This window comes from Eptatretus burgeri, chromosome 3 (genome assembly GCF_056783735.1).
Source record: "Eptatretus burgeri isolate ZD-2024b chromosome 3, Ebu_testis_v1, whole genome shotgun sequence".
Classification (NCBI taxonomy): domain Eukaryota; kingdom Metazoa; phylum Chordata; class Myxini; order Myxiniformes; family Myxinidae; genus Eptatretus; species Eptatretus burgeri.
The window spans coordinates 68,672,599-68,698,996 of NC_140963.1; the positions used below are offsets into that span (position 1 = coordinate 68,672,599).

General features: G+C 36.6%; 1 protein-coding gene and 1 long non-coding RNA gene across 2 annotated transcripts in view; both read right to left on the bottom strand.

Annotated features, from left to right (window-relative positions):
* Window positions 1-1,793: 1,793 nt before the first annotated feature.
* Window positions 1,794-26,398, bottom strand: part of LOC147030123 (uncharacterized) — a 108,450-nt gene continuing 83,845 nt past the window's right edge. Inside the window, exon 3 of the long non-coding RNA XR_015056235.1 lies at window positions 1,794-1,896. This is a non-coding gene — a long non-coding RNA (uncharacterized LOC147030123). The remainder of the gene's footprint in view (window positions 1,897-26,398) is intronic.
* Window positions 20,069-26,398, bottom strand: part of LOC147030124 (uncharacterized) — a 7,545-nt gene continuing 1,215 nt past the window's right edge. The window contains exons 1-2 of the mRNA XM_085873844.1: window positions 20,729-26,398; window positions 20,069-20,632 (exon numbers count right to left, since the gene is read on the bottom strand). The exon at window positions 20,729-26,398 is cut by the window's right edge and continues 1,215 nt beyond it. Of these exons, the coding sequence (XP_085729970.1) occupies window positions 22,182-22,811 (630 nt within the window). The 5' untranslated portion in view covers window positions 22,812-26,398 and the 3' untranslated portion in view covers window positions 20,069-20,632; window positions 20,729-22,181. The remainder of the gene's footprint in view (window positions 20,633-20,728) is intronic.

Genomic DNA, 26,398 nt, shown 5'->3' on the forward strand with positions numbered 1-26,398 from the left:
GTTTCGGCAGGGGCTGCTTGCAGCCTATGTTGATCTCTGTAAAGCGTTCGATTCAGTGAATCCGGATGTCCTCTGGAGGATTCTTGGTCTTCGTGGGGTGCCACCAAAACTGATCGATCTGATGTCTGAACTCTACTGTGGTACTGAGAGTGCTGTGAAGTGTGGTGGTACCACCTCTGACTTATTTCCAGTTGTTACTGGAGTTCGTCAGGGATGTGTACTTGCCCCCACACTTTTCAGCACTTGTATGGACTGGATTTTAGGGAGGATGTCGGAGAGATCAAGTTGCGGTGCATCGTTTGGGAATGTCAAGATAAGATCTCGGACCTTGATTTCGCAGACGATGCAGTCATCTTTGTGGAGACTTTAGACATCCTTTTGGGGGCCCTCGAGGTGCTGAATGAGGAGTCGGAGCCGCTGGGATTACGGGTTTCTTGGGTCAAAACTAAGATTCAGGCTTTCGGTGACATCTTGGATGCTGCTGTCCTGTCTGTGTCTGTTTGTGGTGAGGATGTTGAGGTCGTGGAGAGATTCACTTACCTTGGCAGTGATATTCATGTCTCTGCTGGCTGCGAGTCAGAGGTCAATAGACGTCTGGGTCGGGCCTGGGGAGTCATGGATTCACTGGATCATGGGGTGTGGCGCTGCCGGTACCTGTGCGGGAGGACGAAAGTCCGAGTCTTCAGGTCCTTGGTACTTCCAGTCTTGCTCTATGGGAGCGAGACTTGGACTCTGACCAAGGATCTGAGACGGAGACTTAATTCCTTTGGTACCAGGTCTCTTCGGAGAATCCTTGGCTATCGCAGGTCGGATTTTGTGTCCAACGAGCGGTTGCTGAGAGAGACTCGGATGAGATTTGTTACCTGCATAGTCCGTGAGCGTCAGTTGCGGCTGTATGGACATGTGGCTCGTTTTCCTGACGCTGATCCTGCTCACCAGAATCTCTCAGCGAGGGAGTCTCATGAGTGGAGGAGGCCAGTGGGCCGACCACGTGCCTCATGGTTGCAGCAGGTTGACCATCATCTCAAGGAGATGGGGATGGGCCTGGCATCTGCCTGGGGGATGGCCAGACGGAGGCCCCTGGAGTACCGGCGGAAAGTGGACGCAGCGACGCGCTGTTCTGGCACATGCTCCCATACCTGACCTGACCTGTCATCGGTCAAAATTACAAATTTTCAATTAAAACTAAAACATGGTTACGAAAATACTTTACGGGAAAACGGCTGGCTCACTGTCAAATTGTATCCACAGGTGGGTAATGAACCTTGGACGACCCCATTAACTTTTGGGCCCAATTAGGTCAAAGGTCAAGGTCAGGTCACGAAAATGTCAAAATCGTTTTTCGCTCATAACTTCATCAAAAATGGTTTGACTTCAAACTAAGACTAAAATATTCCTTATTCTATTCCATATAATCAACATTCAGGTTAATGATGTATCAAATTTAAATTTGATCCCCAAAATAACTTTATGCCTAAAATGGACGGGATTTGTTGTGCCTGGCACCACTTGTTTGACTATTTGTGGCAACGCCTTTCACAACCAGAACTCTGAATTGTATGTATTTGCTCCAACAACCTTGACACACAGAGCACAAGGCCACTTTCCACTTTCCTTTATTTCTTTACCCTTAACCATTAACTTGGTTTCACCTAAATTTACTGAAAGTCCCTTGCCATCCATTGGCTCCTTGTAACCAATACAATGTACTATAACACATAAACCATCCACAGTCATTCTTAAATAATTTGTGACAATACCTTTGCAGAAATATAAATATGAGCAAATGTCAAACATTTCTCACCCTTTCGAAATCCCAGTGCGATCATAAATCATCTTTAGATCTTTCACCGTACCATGTTGAGCAAAAAACTTCTTCAGCTCATTCTCACTGACCTGCAAAAACACAAGCGCAAGACCATACAGATGTTTCTTGGAATAGAGATAAAGGCTCCTGAAAGAGCTGAATGACAGAGAGGTGAGAGGCAGACAAGAACAATGTAGCAGAGGGAAACAGGAAGACAAGGGACAGCAAATTGAACAACAAACAATGAAGACGGATATACGGACAGAATATGAGAATGAAAAGGAACGTGTAGACAAAGAAGAAGTGAGCAGAGGAAAAGCTCACAAACAGAGTAGATGTGGAAAAAAAGTGCAGGATGACTGCAGAGGACACAATGGGATTTTGAAAGTGATATTGCAGTAAAATAAGATCAAGAAAGTTTCCAATGGTTAAACTGAGCAAGAAGTGACAGAGCACAAAAATGTCAAACACCCACCAACATGGATTTGCACAATGGTGGCAAGAAATTATGAAAACCAGCATCAATAATGCATTTCAAATGTATGACTTGATCAGAAAAACAAGTTAATACATAGACTTGAGTGTCGTGTGTGGTAAAATGAATTTGTAATTTCATTTCTTATGAGGTAAAATGCCAATTGGCCTTAGCTAGTGCTTTAGAAATGATTTAATAAATATATGCTGGGAAAAGCTAGTCGGGAGGTGAGTACGCAGTGTGCACATTCCTCAGGAGTAGTAAAAACCTTGTATACCTTATCTACTGTTTCAAGGTCGTCAAAAATAGCCACAACACCTGCCAGGGTCCAACAATAAGCAAAATCTAGAACCACCCTGAAGTCCATAACTACCTGTCCTAGGCTGTGCCACACTTTGAGCTGACCAGGAACTTCTGGAAATGTTATTTAGACTGCTAATTGGGTTTTTGATCAAGTCCAGTCCAGTGCTCGACACCACCCTTGTGGAGAGCAACATTGCAGCAAGTTCTATCAATCAACTCTGTGTGCATTACCTATTCCATGCCTGACATACCCACTGCATTGTTAAACTTAACCAGCCCCATCATGGAGGATAGCTAATCGATCCTCTTTCCTCACCGCTAAAGAAATAGACATAGTGAAGACCCATTCAAATCAGCTGTACAGAACTCCATAAAGGCATACAATTCTGAAGTATTCTCCCCTCCATCATTTCCTTGACTTCAAGTTGCATCACAGCAGACTGCTCATGAAAAGGCCGAATGCTTCAATTCCGTGTTTGCTCCCAAACCTTGTGTCTGCAACCCTTCAATCTCTCGACATACCATACACAGTCACAACCCAATGGCTCCTGGACTCTGGGTATTTTACACATGAGAAGGTGAAGTTTCATGCATCCCTCGACTGATTCTGCAACTGCATCAGACAGCATAAGTTCACATGTACTAAAAACTTGCTCTGCTGCTCTTTCACATCTTCTTTATGCTCTGTTCACTGTATCATTTGCCCTAGGTCATCCTCCATATGCATGGAATTCAACCAACATCACTGGATTATATAAACATGCAAAAATGGAACCACTTAATTACAGACCTATCAGCTTACTTCCCAACATCAGCAATGCCAAGCAATCAATCATCAGTTAGACATCAAATCCTTCTTCTTCTCCAACAGACTGATCATTGACCACCAGTTTGGATTCAGACCAGATCCCTCTACCGTGGACAAGCTGCTTCTACTCTTCAAACAACGGATTTTGGCCCTCAATGTAAGACAAGATCAGGGCCATGTCTCAAGACATATTTTGAGAATTCGATAAGCTGGCACTTTCCCCCTCCTTTGCTCTCCACACTCTCTGCCTATGGCATCCTAGGCCAGAGCCACACTCAGCTTACTAAGTTCCTCTACTGTTGCAGCCAATGTGTGGCTCTCAACGGGATCCTTTAATCTGCTCTCCCTGGTTAAGGCTGGAGTGCCACAAGAAGGAGTGCCACCTATTCCAAAGCTTCATCAACGATCTATCTGATAAACCCTCTTTATCTCCTTGTTGATGACGCCAACCCCTGCAACAACATGCCTCAACCTTCATATAGGCAGGCACCAGCCTTCCATCTCTGCAAACCTTGATAGAATCACATACTGTTCAAACACTTGGAATATATCTTAATCCTGAAAAATTCCACATTCTCCCATTCTCTCCCCCCTCCCCCCCCGACCCCCCCCAACCAAAAAGACCGTCTGGCAAGGCAAACACTCCAATTTACTTGATCGTAACAATCCTCTTGAGGCCATTGTCACTCAAACATTTTTGCCTCACGATCATCCATGATCATTCTTGATCAAACCACACCTCTAAGTTGGTCTCCAAAGCCAGTCGCTCCTCCATCATGCAAAGTCCTTCCTTGGCACACCTGAACTCTTATACACGTACAAGGCCTTCAATCGCAGCTTGATGGAGTACTGTTCTCCCCTCTGTACTGGCATCCCTGACTCACACCTTGCTCAGCTTGACCCCATGAAAATCAGTGTTAAAGATTATTACAATCTCCCATGATGAAGCCGAGTCTATGGGCCTATCACTTTCACATCGCAAACAGGTCAGTGGTCTCTGTTTTCTATCACCTCCTTTATGGTCTTGCACCCTCTGCTCTCTCCATGCTCTGTCCCCCCTCCCCCAGGTTTCTGCAGGGTGCAAAAGGTCTGCCAACAATCCCCCTACTGGTGAAACTTCCAAAATCCAGAAATCACTGCTCATCTCTCATTTATTCCTCTTTTCTCACACCGGTGGAATCAACTTCCACATTCTCTAAAATATTATTCTTCCCCCCAAGTTATCATTCACCACCATCCTATCATCCACCATCCAAAACCACTTTTTCTACCCCCATTAATTCTCCCCAAGCCCACCTCTTTACAATATTCTTTGTTTTCCTTCCTGAGAGTTGTCATCTGTATCCATTTTGTCCTCTGTATCCAGAGTTGTCCTCTGTATCCATTGGACCCAGAGTCCAACCCCCTCACCATCCCCGAGTCCTCATTTTTCCTCACATCCTTTATAATCTTCAAAAGTCTCTATTTTGTCCCTCAACCCTGCTGCTGTGTGTTTTTCCCCTCTCCTGCTGTTCATTTTGTTCAACTGCATCTTGATCCATTCTATCTTATAGCTCCTCCACAAGTATCGACAATGTATATAAAAAAAAAGGATGCCATTCCAAAGCAGCTAAATATCAAACATTGGAGTGAAAATGTCATTGATCGACTTGAGATTCTTGGGAAAAATGCCAGAGGCAAAGAAAAAGCCCCTTTATATAGTATGTGCCAAACTATAGAAAAGGGACATTCCATGGCTTGTAGAACATACCAGATAGAGAATAAGGTAAGTAGGGTAAGAATACTGATTCTGGCTCACTTTTCCCCATGTAAATGAATGGGGGATTTTCAGCGATTCCCTTTTTTTTCCCCTAAAAATAAACCCCCTTTTTATCCCAAGGTATATTTATTTGTCTCCCCTTTTAACTTGGAGGTTGAACCTCATTGAATTGAACACCTGGTGGTTGAACAGCTCACTCATTGAACCTATAAAGATTTGTTCATTCTCAAATTCCTTCAATAGTTTAATTTTCTTTGCACAATAATCCCCATCTAAAATATTGACAAACAAAACATTTGAATCTTTATATTTTTGAAGATACCCCTTTTGTGCCATTACGAAATGATAAACTTCTCTTAATGCTCTCATCTGGCCACCTCCTGAGCCACATATCATTTTGAGATTATAGTAAATTGTTTTTTCATTGTTCAATTGATAACCATCAAAGTTTTCAGTCCATTCAAGGATATTCATTTTTTTCTTTACATCCTCTAACTTACTAGTTTTTAAATTAATTCGCTTATTTGTTTTATTTACCTTTGTTTTAGTTATTTTTTCAATAAGACTTATTTGATATTTTTCACATTCATTATGTTTTCCATTTATATACCAAGACTGAGATTTTCTCCACTCTTTAGTTTGATTAATACTTGGTTTAACCATTTATATATTGTGAAAAAACGCGGCGGTAGCCCTTAAAAACCCTAACCCATCTTCCCATCGTTAAAACACAATCTATTCTATTCACTCTATCATACAATATCCATATGGAACACAATCTATTCCATTATCTAAAATAAATCTCTTATCATCAAAGGCTCCTAATGCCTTTTTATTTACTTCTTCACTATATATGTTATGTTTATAACTTCTTATTGTATTCATTTTCCTATATTCTTCTTTCTTATTCATCAAACAATTATAATAATTTCTAAAAGTTATTGATTTCTTTATTACATATTTCTTTATTCCCTTTAACCTCTTATCAATCTGTTCACCATACTTATAAGCATATGCCTTTGCTCTCAATCCAATAAACTCACTCATTACTTTTCCACCCAACTCATCCTTAAACTTACCAATAACCTTTTCATTCTTTTTGGAAAATAACTCACTCTTCTTGCTGAAATTACTTGTATCATATACTCCAATATTTTTCTTCATATCTTCATAAACATCATCAGTTTTTATATCTAGGATAAAACTATCAGTGTCCATATACAACAATGAAACATTTTCACCATACTCTTTCTTTAAGTCATTATACAAATAATCATACATCAATATCTTTGATAAATCAAGAACTGCTGTTCCAATATAAATTGGTTTATCCATTACAATACTTTCCTTTTTCATATGAATTGCAGAAAAGTTCTCTGAAAAAACCTCTTCTCTCTCAAAACTTGGTTTATTTATCAATCTCGAAGCTTCTTTCCAAGATGTTGCGAATCTAATGTTTTGCCTGTTTCTAACATTTTCCATAGTCTTTCCAAATACAGCATTATTCATTAATTTATAAAAGTCCCCTTCAAATTTTACTTTTGTATTTGCTCTCATATCTGTATTGAATTGAATATACTTTTTCACCCAAGGACTTTGTTTAAATTTTAAAACTCTATGAATTTTAGCTACTCTCAATCCTTCTCTCAAAAACTGTTTTAAGCTTCTCTGATGTAAAACATATCCCTCTTTATCATAGAATGTTGTTAATAACTTTTCTGTTGATTTGCCTTTAATATTAAAACTTTTATGATAATCACTGAACCATTCTTTCTTTGGGGTTTCTTTCTCACATGCAAAAGGAAGGTCTTTATGCTTATTATGAAGAACACTCGGGTACCTCAAATCAACTTCAAAATAATAACCTTCTTCTTCGTCATTCAATTCCTCTTGAGAAGAAATAACAATATTCATCAAAGCCTTTTCATAATCCTTTTCTTCCACCCACTCTAATTTACCATAAGGCAGAGATTGAGACATTGCCCATCCATACAAATTATTAGCATCAAAATACATCAAATAATTACTATCTTTTTCACTATCATAATTTGGGAGATATTTATTATTTGCTTTCGCATATCTTTTTGAACATACTTGTGATATTCCACCTCTCTTGGACTTCTCAATCATCAAAAGCATATCAACATCACTGATTAAATCTATATCTTGTTTTGTCATTTTCAACATTGCACTCCAAGCTAAACCAGGAACTGTGAAATAGTGGGCAGGGTCTAATCCATAACAATTTTTATTATGACAGAGTGTTCTAAAAGCCTCAAACACATCAGCTAACAATAAAACATCTGTTTTTAGATATAAATCATGATATTCTCCAAGGTTCTTTATCTTAAATATTTTCCATATTTCTTGTGCGTGTTTATATTCCTTATCACTTATCTCTTCTTCATAAAGGTTATTATAGAAACTTTCTTTTGAAGGAAGTTGTGTTTCTTTAAATCTCATAAATGAATCCATATAATCATAAGGATAAATTCCCTTACTTGTAAGAATTTTCTCTTTACTTTGAATTTCATTCCTTGTTTGAATTTCCTCTCTCGTAAGAATTCCTTCTTCAATCAGAATTTCATCTTTAATCTGAATTTCCTCTTTAGTTCGAATTTTCTTTATAATTAGAATTTCATCTTCAGTTAGAATTTCTTCATTAATTAGAGTTTCCTCTTTACTTTGAATTCTCTCTTTAATCTGAATTTCCTCTTTAGTGAGAATTTCCTCTTTTGGAAAGAATGAATTAAGATTTGGAAAAGAGTCCGTGGAGCTTAGATTTGATGCGAGGTAGGCTAGTGGTGTTCCCATAAACTTGTAAGAATCTAGAAACCTAATACGAGTTAAAGGTTTTGTGAATATCATTTTTGAAAATGAAATATACTTTTGACTTGTGTTTGTTATGGCAGAAATATTCCCTGGTGTTTTTGAAAGTTCATTTATAAATAGATGTGTATCATAGTTGGCGCTGTTGTGAAGAAAGACTGGAATAAAAGAAGGTAATTTATAATTAAGATTACAACAGGAATGAGCGGGACCTCTATATTTACCAGTAAGATGACAATGGTCTCTAACTTTAGACTCCTTAATTTCCCCCTCACAAATATGACAGATATTGTTCATTCTAAATTCTAATTTTTCTTCTTTGGTTAATTTCATCGGTTCATTTGTTTCTTTCATTAATTTAGTGAGTCTTATACAATCCTTTTCTAATCGTTTTACAAACTCTTGTGAAGCATTTTTTCCACGATAATGTTCAAGTTTGTTATACTTTTCTCCAACAGATGATTTGATATAATAACAGAAACCACAAGGAATATGTTTTTGATATTTATTTGTATATGGTTCTTTTGGATTAGGAGAAGCAGTATTTATCTTTTTAAGGATACATTCAAAATCAGCGTATATCACAAATGGGTGCATGATAGATTTATTATAATCTTCAAAAGAAATCTTTTCACCAGGTTTAGGCATTGTAATTACAGCTGATTTATGATTACTACAATATTTTGAATGTTGTTCTAATCGTTCTTTTGTATGAAATGAATTAAGACATCGCTTACAAGGATATATTTTGTTTGCTGTTCTGAATACCTGAGAAGAGATTAATCTTGATAAATTATTGATGTATGTGTAATGTGAATTCTTTCCAACACTAAAATATAAAAGGTCAATGTGTGTTTCTTCATTTTTATAGTTGTTTGAAATTTTTAATATTTGAACTTTGTTTGTATCCGTTAATCCATATACATTAATAGAAAGATTATTCTTTTTCTCAAATTTAGGAATATCTGTTAGTGGCATTGGGAATTTAAAATCTTTAATGTCCAAGGTATTCTCATATTTCATATATTGTTTTACTCTTTCTGAATTACATTTTGGTGGATGAAAGTGAGCAAGAACAGACCAGAGAAAACATTTATTATCATTGTTCTTAATATTAACAACTGCCTTCTTTAGTTTTATTTCTTTTGGTAATTCAATATAAGAAGAAGCTTTAAGAGGGTTTGATTTTAGAATGTGTATATCTAAAAAGATGATTTTTTAATATTGAATCCACTTCCTACCACTGTATTATCAACATCCTCCTCTTGTCTTGATAGTTCTTCATAAACCCCACTATTCAAAAAATCTTGAAATGATGTTATAAAATGAAGACCTGTTCTCATATAAGGAGTATGTTCTTCATCTTGTCTTTTCATATTCATTTTCACTCCCATATAAAACTTTAAAGTTTTCATTTCTTTTAATGTCTTTTTAATAAATTTTTCAACATCGGGTTTCACTATTTCAATTGATTCAGCTATTGATGATGGACCGGGTTCTCCAAATTGAAAAATCCTTATTTTTATATGCCCTTTAAATGCCCCATCAGTGTTTTTAATATAATAGTCTCCCTTTACTTTAAACTCATTTTTCTTGTGTTTTTGTGATTGAAGATGTTTATTATAACTACTCTTTAAAACATCCTTTGAACAGATATCACAATGTTTTCTTTCCAACTCAAGAGGAGATATTTGATGAAATAGATTAAATGTGTGTTTGTTGGTTCGGAGGTGTTTTCTATAATGTTTATATTCGTGATTACAAACATCGCAGTACGTTGTATTCACCATATTTATAGAATAAAACTTTGCTTAAACTAAAATTTTCTTGATGAAAATTTCGTTTAATTTATAGGTGAATCTGTGCTTAAAAACATTTTATCCTCCAACTTTTTCACTTAATAAATACAATGTTTCAAGACACAAAAGAAAAGTTTCAATCAATCTCTTCATCTGTTAAAGATACTGAGAAATATGTCAAGGATGTAAAATTGAACAAAGATAAATATAACAACTATTGGATAAAAACTATTATGGTAAATAATATGAGTTCTTCAATTTCCTTCAGTGGAAGGGCTTTTAGTATACCTGGTAGAACATCAATTAAAGTATCTCTAACAAAAGTTTCTCCTCTCCTTCTAGTAATATATTCAAAACTAGAAAAAGCAATGAAACACGAAAAAGTATCAAAGAACAAAAACCTTATGGATGAAGCTTTAGAAAGAAAAGATAAGACCATCTGTAATATGCAAGGAGAAATTTGTATTTTTTTCAACAACCCTAAAGATGTAAATCCTGATGAAATAAAGGATGTTAATATATCAGGTGAAATGACATTTCGTTCAATAGTAGTTAACGATAATTTTAAAATTACCTTTAATATAAAAAATGTTGTCGTTGAATCTGATAATGAAAAAAAGTATATCTATATCGATGGTAATATACAACTGAAAGTATAGATGAATTTCAGTTTAAGTAAAGTTTTACTTTATAAATATGCTAGACTTTCCTGATTCTCCATATGAAAAATTTGAGAATTGTCCTGCGTGTGAAAGACAGGGATTAAACACAGAGTCAAAAGCCTATAAACAATGTATATTCTGTGATAATCTTCTAATTAATGATAATAAAAAATATAAAAAGGAAAATAATTCTTTTAGATTTACACCAAAAATGAATTACTTTACAAGATTGATTAGAGAAATGAATGTAAAGTATGAGGGTGATAACACACCTTTCCTTACAAGGGAAGAAACTGAACGTATAAGAGAAATGTTCAAAGGATTGTTGTTGTATATTATTCATGGATGTAATTTTCAGGGAAATATCAACACAAGATATTGTATAAATAAAATAATGGATTATCTTGAAATTAAACCTGAACTTAGGATAAAATATAGAGTTTCTAAAAAAGCCAATAATAAATTAAATAACTTGTTTTCAAAATATATAAATGAATGATTTTTTACCTATTTGGGAAAATAAGATAAAATTTAACAACCATAAAAATCTCCCAAATTCATTAAGATGTCTCATAGTTGGTTCAAGTGGATGTGGAAAAACCTGCTTACTTTTAAAAATGCTCCTCACTCCCAACTTTTTAGATTATGATAATTTAATAATTTTCACAAAGTCGAGTTTTCAACCAGAGTATCAACTACTCTCACAAGGTTTTAATGCTGGTCTTCAAAAAGAAGATATAATCGGTTTATTTAAACGTCAAAAAAACCTAAATGATTATAACATTGAAGATATAATTCAACTATTTTGTGATACACAGAGATGTAAAAAGAAATCAAATCCTATAACTTGTATTCTTAGTGATAATACGGATGATATACCGTCTCCCCAAGATTTGGATAAATCAAAAAGAACCTCGTTATCTTTGATGATTGTGTTAATGAGAGAAACCAAACGGTAATGGACAGCTACTACACAAGAGGGAGACATTCTTCTTGTAATTGTATTTATCTTAGTCAATCGTACTTTCAACTTCCTCGTCGTTCCATCAGAAACAATGCTAATACTTTTATTTTATTCAAGTTAAATTCAATAGATATCAATAATTTTTGGAGAGATAATTGTTCTACATTATGTAGTAAAAAGAAATTTGAGGATTACATGAAGCACACGACTGAAAAATATAAATATATTGTTGTGAAGCAAGATGAGATATTAAGGGATATATTTTTTGTTTTATAAACAATTACATATATAAATGACAACTATTATTATAAATCTTGTGGGTAAATCTGCTTCTGGAAAAAACTTTCATAAATCAAGGTTCTTGTGTAGTACAAATGAGAATATTGTAAATTTACTTAAAAAACACCCCGTGATACGCATTGTATCAACAACAACTAGAGCAATAAGACCTGGAGAAGTAAAAGGTGAAGATTATCACTATATTTCAGTGGAGGAACATATGCGATTGAGGAATGAAGGACAAATATTTGAGGAGGTTTCTCTTGGTACAACAAAATATTCACATTGTAAGAGTGAGTTAAGGAAACAAATCTGGTGGTGTTGGGATATTAGAAACTAATCCAGAAGGAACGAGACAAATTATTAAATATCTGAGCGGGGTGAAGATTTTATCATTCGGTTTTGATGTTGATGAAGAAACTCAACGCAAACGTATGAAAAGCAGAGATGCAAGGATTAGTGAAGAAGAAATTACAACTCGCATTAATGTTAATAAAGAATTTGATGAAATATTTAAAGAAAAGGATTTATTTGAACACATCTACTTGAATGATGAAGAAAAGGAAAATTTCCCTGTTAATCTTTACAATTCATTAAATGATATTTTACAATAAATAAATGGATACAAAAGAAAGAGCAAGAAGATTTAAGGAACATCAAGAGTTGGTTTCAAAAGTTGTAAAACAGCAGGAAGACATAAAGAAGAAACGCAGACAGAAACTAACGGGCGAAGAAGTATTTGAAAGAAAACAAGAGAAATTTTTTAAACCACTTTTAAAAACTTCCCAAGAAAAAATGAAAGATGTTTCCACAGTTCCCACAGTAGAATATACTCCCAGAAAGCTCCAAATGTTAAAAGATTTCAGTCAAATGACGGAGGAAGAATTAGAGCATATTGGAGAATTAGAATATGATGAAGGTTTATTTCAACAACTGGAAGAGATTAATCAACCCCCTGATTATATTGCGAATGCTGTTCAAAACAATGAATATTCAGCGGATTCAAAAACCAAAGCAGGACTCATTCCAACAGAACAACCAGCAATATTTCATCTTGTTCAAGAAAAGGTATTGATATTTAATGATGAATTAAGGTTCTTAAGTTCTGCTCAACCCCCTGTTAAACTAACTCCGAGATTAATGTTTCTTCTCACAAAAGATGGAAGACAAGGTTCAACTGTGAGGGATGAATCAAAGTATATTGATAAACCATTGGATATGGAAAATAATGATGATAGAGTATATATTGATTTGCTGAACACTCTAAATTATAAGGTTATTCTTTCTGGTAAAAGTAGGAAGAATGAGAAGGAGAAACACATTATTCAGGCTTTAAGTATCCTTGGTTCAGGTATTAGTTTTCTTCCAAATGACCCATCGCAATTAGTTAATAGACTGTTATTGTTGTTAGGCAGTAAGAAGGCTGGAAATAACAATTGTTTTAATGAAGCATCAGCCATTTTAGACCAGTTGATGAACATGAAAATAATTAATAAATCTCAATATAAAGACATTTTATCTCATATTAAATAAGATGAGAAGCACAATCCTGAGTTTTAATTTCACAACAAGTGACCACACATCTTCATTCCCATACCCACTACAACTTGACACAACAAAAGAATATGAGGCATCTTTATTGTCCATGGAAACTTATAATACCTTATTTAATATAACCGAGAAAAATGACAAGTTTAGTTATAATCCGGGAAGTGGATACAAAACGATAACAGTCTCACCCCAGACATACGAGATTTCTCAAATATCTTCCGAAATTGCTCGTCTTATGAAAGAACAGGGTGATGAACCAAAAAATATTGTTATAAACATTCAAAAACATACTTCAAAATCAACGATTAAAGTTAAAAATAACTACAAGGTTGATTTCACAATTGATAATTCATTTAGAGAGTTATTGGGTTTCTCCTCAAAAAGATTGAAACTAATGGGACGTTTTACAGTGATAATGTCATTCAAATATCCTCAGGAATAAATTCGGTGTTAATTCACTGTGATTTGATTGATGGTGCTTATAATGATGGGAAAAAAAACAAATACAATATTTTCATTCAGCGCATACTCAACCCCAATTGGTTATAAATTCAATATGGAACCTAAAAATTTGGTTTATCTACCTGTGTCAGGAAAAACCATACACAGAGTAAATTTTAGGATAACCGACCAAGATAATCGTGTGATTTCTTTTAATGGAGAAGTTATATCCATCAGAATTCACCTACGTGAAGTTTTCCAATAAATAAATACGATGGTTATTGTGAGGAAACACGAGTTGGGAAAATATAAAATAATTACAGTGGATGAAATGTTCCTTTCCCCGTACTACAAGGGTGAAGGTATGTATCTTGGTAGAGGATACTATAAACCTAAGAGACAAAGGGGTGTCGGACATCAATTTAGAGGAGATGGGATAATTGATACTCTCATGGGTATTGGTTCAACTATTCTTAAACATAAAGATCTAATTGGTTCAACTGCTTCTGCTGTGGGAAATGTAGCAGGTGCTGTAAAGAGTATAAAAGATGCTCAGAAGGAATCTCATAAATTACAAGCAATAAAAGAAATTAAGAAAGGTAAAACTCAGTTGTCCCCCCAAGAACGACAGAAAATAATTCAAATACTTGGATCAGGGTTTCAAAAGTTTTAACATCTTTTTTCCTAAATAAATACAAGTATGGAAGCAATTGATAGTATCTATGATTTGGATGATACTATTATTATCTCAAACTCCACTAAAAAAGAAGATTACTTCAAGGTAAATGCAATAACTGGAACAGACTGGAATACAAATGGTACAAAAAGTTTTGAAATAAATAATCAACAAACCTATTTGAATCTCTCCGAAAGTTTCTTGTTATGTAAATTTAAATTCACTAAGACTGGGAATAACACAAACGCTACACTTGTAAATGATTTCTTCTGGAAAATGTTTGATAGTGTGCGATTGTATATTGGAACACAAGAAGTTGAAGCGGTTGATTATGTCTCTGCTGTATCTGAAATGATGAAATTTACACTCTATACATTCAGTGATAGAATGGGAAAGGGGTCTGTCGAAGGTTTTATTCCTGATATGTCAACGGGAACAAACACAGACCCTGGATATATTCAAAGGAAAGGAATGTATAATGATGATACAAAAGCAGAAAATAGTTTTATTGTGGCAGTTCCTCTTAAAGGTATATTTGGATTTTGTGATTATGATAAAGTTCTGTATGGTCTTAAAATTAGATTTCAACTACAAAGGAATGATAATGAAAATAGATTGCTTTTTGGTGTTGGTAGTGCTTTTGGTGAACAGAATAAATTTGTAATTGAGGAGATGAGTTGGTATATCAGTGAATATACTCCTAATCTTAAAACAGAAGAGATGTTGAATCGAAGACTTAACTCAAAGAAACCACTCAGTGTATCATACCTCAAAAGAAGATGTCAACACGTTAAACTCAATCAAACTACTTACACGTGGAATTTGGGTGTTCTGGAAGGAAAGCCACGATATCTGTGGATGATTTTTAAAAAGCCAGATGGTGATACTGCGACTGATAAGAATAATGCATTGAGTGATAATGCTAAGGTGAAACAACTTCGCGTTTCTCTAGATGGAACATTTTATCCACGAGATAGATTGGAAATTAATTGGGAAAAAAATGATTTTGCTGAAGCATACAAGTCTTACCAAAAGGTGTGTGAAAGTAATGGAAATAAAGAACCTATTTTGGATATGACAGCATTTAAAAGTTTGTATACAATCTATGCGTTTGACCTGAGCGCTCAAAAGGAAACTATAAAGTCTAATCGAGTGGATACTTCCCTATACATTGAAAGAGGAGAGAGTGAAGAAGTTGATACATATTGTTTGCTTTTGGAAGAAACAGAATTGCAGATTAATACAGATAATGGTGTGATGATTAGTCTCACATAATTTTTTGTTAAATAAATGAGTGGCAAAGTACCAACTGGGGTATATGTTAATCAAATCAATCTTCATAAACTATCATCTTGTGTTCAAAATCAAAAGCCTTGTACGATTAACGTTAATACAATTCAGAGAAAAGGAGCAGTAAGAATTGATGTTTTGCTCACAAGAGAACAGGTTAAAATCTTGAATGACACTGGCTCACTTAAAATTAAAATGACAAAACCAATGTTGAAAAAATATTCAATAAGAGAGACGAGTGGAGGATTTCTCCCATTTCTAATTCCTTTATTTGCTGGTTTAAGTGCGGTTGGAGCATTGACGGGTGGTATTTCAACAGCGGTGAAAACTGCCAACGAAAGGAAGGCTCAACTCCAGGCTCAAAAAGAATTGGAAAGACATAACAAAGAGTTGGAGAAACAAATTAGTGGAAGTGGTGTAATTGTAGATTTTGCTGAAAAACTTGAAGGTCTGCCTGATAAAGCGAGATTGTTAGTTGGAGATATGCTTTCTTCTATAGCACAAGCAGGTGTAAAATTAACGAAAAGAGGTAATGGATTATATCTTTCTAATAAATAAATGAGCATTGATGAGTGGTTGAAAGAATTTGGAAAGAATACAACATCAAATTTACAACTTGCCAAATATTGTAAGAAATTAAAAATTCATAATGTGGTTATTTGTATGAGAGATGAATTAACAAATGTGCCGAAACATACAAAGAATATTATTATGAACTTAGAAGATAATAATGGGAACGGTTCTCATTGGGTTTGTATTTTTAATAGTCAAGACAAATATTATTTTGAGAGTTTTGGTCTTCCACCACCTGTTGAAGTTATAAAATTCTTACAGAATGGTGTTTATCAAACATTTCAAGTCCAAGAATTAAATTCCAAGTGTTGTGGTCAATTATGTCTATATGTGTTATTTCAACTCAACAAAAATAAAAATTTTTATGATATTATTTTTAATCTAATATAAATGACTTATGTTGGTAAAGATGGTTCTATCTTTGGTGTATCTCAAGAACTGGATATTGATTTATCAAATTATTATACAAAGGCACAGGCTGAACGACATAAATATTATATAAACAAAAATATTAACATGAAAAATGCTTATAAATTAAAAAATTATCCAAGCCCGACTGACGCGAATGACTTGGTGAGATTAAGCGATTTATCACAATATATATACTTAAATAAAACGGCTGTGTATTCCAAAGATACAGAAGTGTTGATATTATCTCCAGGTCATACAGAATTCACAGTTCGAATTAAAATACATTTTTATAAAGAAGGGCGTATCGTTTGTATGAGAATAGAACAATGGGGGTATGATATGAATGATTTAGGGTATAATTGGTCATTTAAAATTAACCTCGAAGACCTGGAACAATTAAATCAGTCTCGTAAGGAAGAATATTATGCACTTGGTATCGAGAATGAGTTTTGTGGAGCCACGATTAGTAAACAACAAATAAAAGAATTTAATAAGGGTAAATATAATAATGGTTTTGCCCTTGTTTATCTCATGAAAACAGAAAAAACAGGATTATATATAATAAGTAAGGAAATACAAAATGATTTAACTATGGGAAGATGGGGAGGTGTTTCGTGCCATAATATTATTCTAACATATATTTCTAATATATAAATGACAGCAAGAAGGCTTCAAGAAAATTATCATCTCTGTGTCCAAGCATACCTTCAAGAAAAGGGTATTCGTTATTTTAATAAATATGTTCTACAACATAAGAATGAGGTATTTTCAATAAAAGATTGGCATTATGCTGATGTTGATAAACCGACAACTTTAGATTTAATTAGAATGTTAAATAATGAAAAAATTATAAGGTTAAGAAAAGGTAAGGCTCTTTTAGAAATTCAAAAGAAATTTTATTGGTTTCCTGTTGTAAAAAAAATTATTTTGGATACAGGAATAACAAGAAATCCTGATGAATATATGCATAATATTCTATGGGGTGTAAACGATTCAAGGATAGTAAGGGATGAGGAAGGAGTTGAAGAAGAGAGGGAGGAAAAGGAGAAGGAGGAGAGGGAGAAGAAAGAGAAGGAGGAAAAGGAGAAGAGAGAGAAGGAGGAAAGAGAGAATAGAGAGAGGGAGGAAAGAGAGAAGAGAGAGAGGGAGAAGAAAGAGAAGGAGGAAAAGGAGAAGAGAGAGAAGGAGGAAAGAGAGAAGAGAGAGAGGGAGGAAAGAGAGAGAATGAATAAATATCAAAATATGGAAACCAGTGAGATTCAAAAAAGATTGGTGGTATTACAGAAAATAACTCAACCCACCGAGGAGGAAAACAAAGAATTAACAAGTCTATTTGCAATACTTTCGACAAGACTATTAGCATCGACAAGATATGGATTTTAATTCAAGTTTTTCATTTTTTTTTTCTTAAATAAATGGAGGAGAGAGTGAAGGCATTTCTAAGGATTCTTTATGTTTTAAAAATTAAGATTCAAATGTGCATGTTGGAAACTAAAAAGGTTTTTGCACTCTGCAGGAATTTTTCTCATAAATAAATGAGTTATTGTCTCAAATGTAAAAAGAAAACTAATACTAAAAATATTTCATATATTAAAAGTAAAAATAACAGGGTTATACAAAAAGGTATATGTTCGGTGTGTGGTTCAAAAAAAAAATCAATTAATTTCCAAACACAAACTCGGAGGAGATATACAAAAGTTTTTATCAGGAAGTAAATTTACAACTACTGGAATACCAGGGGAATTACATCTTCCAGGGTATTCTTTCTGTGGTCCAGGCACAAACTTGGATAAAAGATTAGATGAGGCAGACAATCCTAAATCCTGGAGTAAACCAATCAATAGAGTTGATGAAGTGTGCATGAGACACGATATTGATTATGGGAATACCACAACATTGGAAGAAAAGCATGAAGCCGATAGAGAAATGTTGTATAATTTGTCTCTGATACAAAATCCAACCTTGAGAGAAAAAGTTGATAGGTTCATCGTGAAGAAGATGATTAGTGCTAAATTGAAACTTGGACTTGGAAATTCAAAAAACTTATAGGCTCTAATGATGCCATTAAGACTGAAGAGCAATTAGCTGATGAATTACATAAACCAATATTCACAAAGTTTCAGAGAAGGAAAGTTTATTCCAAGGAAGTTGATTATATCTGGTCAGCTGATTTGATTGAACTCAATAATGATAAGGGGTACAAGTATGCTTTAACCGTTATTGATTTGAGGAGTAGATATGCGTGGGTTGTCCCTTTAAAAAACAAAACAGGTAATACTCTTATGTTAGCTTTTCAACAGATATTTAATAAAAGTAAGAGAAAACCTAAAAAATTGTGGACTGATGAGGGTAGAGAGTTTTATAACAAGACATTTATGAATTTTCTAAAAAATAACAGTATTACATTATACAGTACCTTTAATGAAGGGAAGGCAGTTGTTGTTGAACGTTTTAATCGTACCTTAAAAGAGAGACTATATAAAAAATTCACACAACTCGGTTCACAACAATGGTCATCTTTTATTCAGGATATTGTGGATAAGTATAATGACACGATTCACACGTCAACAAATATGAAACCATCAGAAACATTTACAAAATTAAAATATGAAAAAGAGATTAATGTCAGAAAACCTAAGTTCAAAGTTGGTGATATCGTAAGAATATATAGGTGGAAATCTCATTTTGAAAAGGGTTTTACTGAACGATGGACGAAAGAACTTTTTAAAATTGTTGATGTAATAGATACGGTTCCTTGGACTTATAAAATATATGATTTGGAAGGGGAAGACATTTTAGGTTCATTTTATTCACAGGAATTACAAAAGACAAAACTAAGCAGATAATACACCTTTGTGGACACTAGAGGGACAAGTCCGAGGTGTATTACAGTATATAATGTGTGTCAAGGGGGACGTTCTTAGATCTGTGAACCCCAAACACAGAATCCTCAACTGAATAGTCAAGGTTTAACTTTTGTTTGTGTGTGTGTGTGTGCAATGGGAGCAATAGGTTGGCGCTTCACTCCCTCCTACTATACACCGTTGTGGACACTCGAGGGCCAAGTCCGAGGTGTATAACAGTATATAATGTGTGTCAAGGGGTGGACGTTCTTAGATCTGTGAACCCCAAACACAGAATCCTCAACTGAATAGTCAAGGCTTAACTTTTGTTTGTTGATGTGTATGTGTGTGTGTGTGTGTGTCCCAACCCTCACATTCAAAATCTCAACCCCAACCCTCACATTCAAAATCTCAACCCCAACTCAATCCTCACCCAACACAATGTCTTTTTCAAAATGAGATTTCCACATATATATATATATATATATATATATATATATATATATATATATATATATATATATATATATATATATATATATATATATATATATATATATTTTACGTTTTTTTTTTCTCTTCTTCCAATTCTGTCTTTTAAGGCTTTCAGGTTTGATAACATAGAAAGAGGGAGTAAGAACTTTCTTGATAGGTTTAAATCCCAAAGAGTGGTAGCATTTCAAGTCTTCAAAATAAACCCAACTTTCCAAGTCTCCAAGGTAGTTATTTAAACCATCAAGGCAGAACTCATTTACTGATTTTTTCAAAATTTGTGAGTCTCCAAGGTAGTTCCCATATTTAGAACCATCTTGGCAGAACCCTTTTCCTGAGTCTCCAAGGTAGTTATTTAAACCATCAAGGCAGAACTCATTTACTGATTTTTCAAAATTTGTGAGTCTCCAAGGTAAAACTTGTATTCTGGCTCATCAACGTATAACTTGTTCAGTGGGTATTGTCTTGATAACTCACAATGAGTACTATTGCTGTAAAACTCTTTTTCAGGATTTTGCTGGTCTCCAAGGTATAACTCTTTGGTTGGGTCATCAAGGACGAACTCGTTCTGTGGGTCTTGGTCGCTCATAAGGTCTTCAACCAAGCCAACAATTTCGCCCCAAGTTGTAGCAAAAGCAGTATTTTCATTTCGTATTTCAGACACAATTTCCTGTGAGAGAAAATAATAATGTATTAATTAAGTTGTTTAATTATTAAATGAGTATGCTTCAATCAAAGTTTGAAAATAGGAAAATAAAAATCTTACCTCAACAGATAAGAGGTTTGAATCCAGTTCATCAACTTGAAGGTTTAGTTCCATACAAGTCAGAGAGTTCGAAGGAACACCAAAGTCATCCCACTCAAGGTCTTGGTCGCTCATAAGGTCTTCAACCAAGCCAACAATTTCCCCCCAAGTTGTAGCAAAAGCAGTATTTTCATTTTGTATTTCAGATACAATTTCCTGTGAGAGAAAATAATAATGTATTAATTAAGTTATTTAATTATTAAATGAGTATGCTTCAATCAAAGTTTGAAAATAGGAAAATAAAAATCTTACCTCAACAGATAAGAGGTTTGAATCCAGTTCATCAACTTGAAGGTTTAGTTCCATACAAGACAGAGAGTTCCAGGCAAGCACACAGCACACCATTGCCAGCAAAAACAAATGTTTAAAATGGAGCCTGGGCTTGAAGCTTTTATAGAGAAAGACTGGTGGGTGTGGTTTCCTTTGGAAATTCCCTGGGCAAGCCTAGGCAAGCCTTCATTGGGAAATTTTTCAAAACCATAACATCCTGTAATTTTCTAGTGATTTCTTTGTGAGTCAGAGATGAACTAGAAATGATGTAAGAGTGGGTGGGGCTTAGCAAAAGTAGGCGGGGCTTAGGAAAAGTGGGCGTGGCTTAGAAAAAATACCTTATGAAAAGTGGGCGGAGCTTAGCAAAGTGGGCGGGGCTTAGGAAAAGTGGGCGTGGCTTAGAAAAAATACCTCACGGAAAGTGGGCGGAGCTTAGCAAAGTGGGCGGGGCTTAGAAAAGTGGGCGTGGCTTAGAAAAAATACCTCACAAAAAGTGGGTGGAGCTTAGCAAAAGTGGGCGGGGCTTAAAGAAAAGTGGGCGGGGCTTATTGAATACCTTGTGGAAAGTGGGCGGGGCTTAGCAAAAGTGGACGGGGCTTAACAAAAAAAAACCTGTGGCTCAGGAGGTGGTCAAACAAGAACATTAAGAGAAGTTTATCATTTCGTAATGGCACAAAAGGGGTATCTTAAAAAATATAAAGATTCAAATGTTTTGTTTGTCAATATTTTAGATGGGGATTATTGTGCAAAGAAAATTAAACTATTGAAGGAATTTGAGAATGAACAAATCTTTATAGGTTCAATGAGTGAGCTGTTCAACCCCCAGGTGTTCAATTCAATGAGGTTCAACCTCCAGGTTAAAAGGGGAGACAAATAAATATACCTTGGGATAAAAAGGGGGTTTATTTTTAGGGAAAAAAAAAAGGGAATCGCTGAAAATCCCCCATTCATTTACATGGGGAAAAGTGAGCCAGAATCAGTATTCTTACCCTACTAAGGTACATTCAAAAAATCTTGTGTGCATGCTGCATTACCCTTGTGTTCTTAGGAGGAACAAAGTAATCTCCAGAAAAGTTCATAGAAAGGGGCACAATTTTTAAACAAATTAATCACACACATGCACATCATTGCATGCGTTTTCGTTTCAAGGCACAGTCAGTATATCCCACACTCCCCAGGAGAGCCGGGCTGCACATGTGCGCCACTCACCAGGAGAGCCGGGCTGCACATGTGCGCCACTCCCCAGGAGAGCTGGGCTGCACATGTGCGCCACTCCCCAGGAGAGCCAGGCTGCACATGTGTGCCGCTCCCCACGAGAGCAGGGCTGCACATGTGCGCCACTCCCCAGGAGAGCCGGGCTGCACATGTGCGCCACTCCCGAGGAGAGCCGGGCTGCACACGTGCGCCACTCCCCAGGAGAGCCGGGCTGCACACGTGCGCCACTCCCCAGGAGAGCCGGGCTGCACACGTGCGCCACTCCCCAGGAGAGCCGGGCTGCACACGTGCGCCACTCCCCAGGAGAGCCGGGCTGCACACGTGCGCCACTCCCCAGGAGAGCCGGGCTGTACACATGCGCCACTCCCCAGGAGAGTCGGGCTGCACACGTGCGCCACTCCCCAGGAGAGCCGGGCTCCACACATGCACCACTCCCCAGGAGAGCCGGGCTCCACACATGCACCACTCCCCAGGAGAGCCGGGCTCCACACGTGCACCACTGCCCAGGAGAGCCGGGCTGCACACGTGCACCACTCCTCAGGAGAGCCAGGCTCCACATGTGCGCCACTCCCCAGGAGAGTCGGGCTCCATACACACACACACACACACACACACACACACACACACACACACACACACACACACACACACACACACACACACACACACGAATGGGGAAAAACTTTCTGACTCAAGCCCCAAAAGCCCAAAATAGGAGACTGATTTTCACCCCACCTATCCCCTTCCCTCCCATACAAGCAAATGTAAAATTGAGACTTACTGATGAAAGCACTTCTTCCCTTTAATATTTTCATTCCACTCGAAGAGCAAACCAAAGTCCATGTTCTACTTTGGGGAAATACTTAATATTCCTATTACATTCATCACTACAGAGTATATTCACAAAGATTACTTTTGAACTTGGTTCTTGGTTTAAGTGTCTTTGTTGAGCAGAAATGAAATTTTAAACTCTTAATGCTCTGATTTGACCACCTCCTGAGCCACATATTTTGAGATTGTAGTAAATTGTTTTTCCATTGTTCAATTGATAACCATAAGTTTTCAGTCCATTCAAGGATATTAATTTTTTTTCTTTACATCCTCCAACTTATTTGTAATCAAAATTTTCCGCTTATTTGTTTTATCTACTTTTACCCCAGTTATTTCTTGAATAAGACTTATTTGATATTTCTCACATTCTTTATGTTTTCCATTTAAATACCAACGCTGATCACATCTCCACTCTTTGGTTTGGTTATTACTTGGTTCTATCATTTATAAATCAGTAAAAAGACGGCGGTGGCCTGTTAAAATTCCCAACCCAATATCTTAACACTTATCGAATATCGAACCCTTTACGTGAAGCAGGATGGAGATTCAATTAGAGAAGACGAAGCGAAACGGGAAAACAGTTCACACAATGCACATTTATTTCCTGGCACACGGAAAGCGCGTATATACAGCCATACCGAATCAAAATGCACATAAAGCAACCAAAACAATAAAAGCAACAACAACGCAGAGTTAATACCGACTACGCGCACACACGGCAACACTTATACAGTTTTACTTCACAGACGGCGCCAACACACATTTACACAAAAGCAAAGGAAAGAAGCCACCCTCATAGACAAGGAGGCAGACAGGCCTGTAGGCCAAATGTGCGCGGGACCTAGAGGAGCGGCCAGGTCCGCGAGACCGGGGGGGTCCTACCCACGTCCTCGTGACGCGTTGGCGGGCGAGCCGCAAATGTGGCCGCGAAGCTGTGCCCCGACTCCGTGCTCCTTGGCGGGTTTCGTTGGCACCACGTGTGGGGTGGGGTGGGGGGGAATGGGGGCCCCTTTTGCACTATCTCAGCGCAGGGGAAAGGGAGATTGTTGATGCCCTGGGGGAGGGGAGTGGCTGGCTGGCTTGGGTCCCGCGACGAGATGAGCGATCCCACACCGCAACCTCGTGCCGATCGCCGTCCTTCTTTCTTCGGACCCGAGCTCCCTTGCCTGCAGTTCCACCGCGCGCACTCGCCTCAACTTCACCAACGCAGCGCAACGCGTCCTTGTCCTGAACAGCCACTTCTCGATGACCCTCTCCAGGCAACTCCAGAACTCAACTCTTCCTGCAACTCTTCTCAGTTCCGCACTCTCCTCACCCGACCGACTCGACTCTGCCACTCTCTTCCCCCGACCGATTCGACTTTGCCACTCTTCCTAATTCGCCTTGTGCTCGCCTTTTTATAGGCGGCAGGAGAAGCGTATATGCAAATTTTAGGATCAGAACGCGATTGGAGGCGGGGCCACGCCATTCCCCCGGTCAGCCATTGGTCAGGCAAAAATGGGCGTGAACCTCTCCTGATCCTAAAATTTGCATATACGGACTTCACATACACACGCTTGGAGGCGGGGCCAAGCCGACCTGCGCTCGCTAATTGGACAGAGGAGAAGTGGGCGTGTAGCGTTTTTGATCCAAATTTCCCCTCGGAAAGGCCGCTATTCGCGCTCGCGGCTCGGTGCGTTCGGCACCAATCGCTGAACGGGCCCGAGACAGCCCGACGTTCAGTGTTCACAGGTGGTGCGGGAATGGCCGTAGAAGGAGAGAGGTGAAGGTGGTGGAGGGGTTTCGGTGGTGGTTTGATGGTTATGGTGCCGTTTGGGAATGGCGGTGATGCGATGATGTGGGAGCGTAGATGGTGGCGGTGGCGTGGTTGTTGTGTGGTGGCGGTTGAGACGTGGTTAGTTCAAAATAAAGATAGAACAGAAAAAATGGCTAACTCAAAGTGTCGCAGCCCGGATGAATCACATAAATTCCCTCTATACAACGGGTTTGGGCTAACTACACATTTACTTAGAGATATCTCACCGACGGGCCCTTTATGGTGTAATGCGAATTTCCACAGCCGTAAGAATATGTAAAGCATAAGACTTTGATCTCAATCCTATAAATTCACTCGTGACCTTCCCACCCAATTCATCTTTAAACTTACCAATAACATTTTTATTCTTTAATGAAAACAACACATCACCTGACTTATAATTACTTGTATCATATATATCAATATTATCAATCATATCCTCATATACATCACTTGTCTAAATTTATAATATAAAACTATCTGAATCAATATACAACAATGACACGTTATCCTTATACTTTGATTTTAAATTGTTATAGTAATAGTCATACATTAACAACTTTGACAAGTCAAGAATTGATGTTCCTATATAAATAGGTTTATCCATTTAAATACTCTTTTTTTTCAAATGAATAGCACAAAAGTTCTCTGAAAACACCTCCGCTCGTTCAAAACTCGGTCTATTAATTCACTTTGAAGCCTGTTTCCAAGATGAAGCAAGTCTTATGTTTTGTCGAATCCTAACATTTTCCATCATCTTTCCAAATACAGCATTTTTCATGGATTTATAAAAGTCCTTCTCAAAATCTGATTTTGCTTCTGTTCTCCTTTTTGTATTAAAATCAATATACTTCTTCAACCAATGACTTTAAATTTCAAAATCCGATGAATTTTCCTCACTCTCAACCCAGCAGATAAATATTGTCTCAAGTTCCTTTGATGCAAAACATCACTTTCTTTATCATTTAATGTAGTCGGTAGTTTTTCTGGAGATTTACCTTTTATATTAAATGACTGCTGGTAATCACTTCACCATTCTTTTCTTGGACTTTCTTTATCAGGAGCATAAGGTAGGTCTTTATGTTTGTGATGAAGTTCTTCTGGATATTTTAAATCAACCTCAAAATAATATCCAACTTCAGCTTCATCCAATTCTTTTGGAGAGGAGACAACAATGCCTCGTAAAACTTTTGGGTAGTCAATCAATCTACCCTGATTATCAGTATTTCCATCGATATGTTGGGTAGTCGATCTGGGCAAAAAAAAAAATTTTTGAGATTTTTTTTTTCTACCCTTATTATCAGTATTTCCGTCGATATGTTTGTCTGTCTGTCTGTCTGTATGTATGTCTGTTTGGTCCAGTGCTAGGTTAATACAATGGTGATTTCGATGAAACTTGGTTGGTAGATTCATACCATGACCTAGTTGTGTGCAAATGAGAACGGATGCTATGGACCCATCCGTTGCCTAGCAACGGACCTTTGAAATTTTCAAAAAAATCTCAAAAATTAATTTTTTCG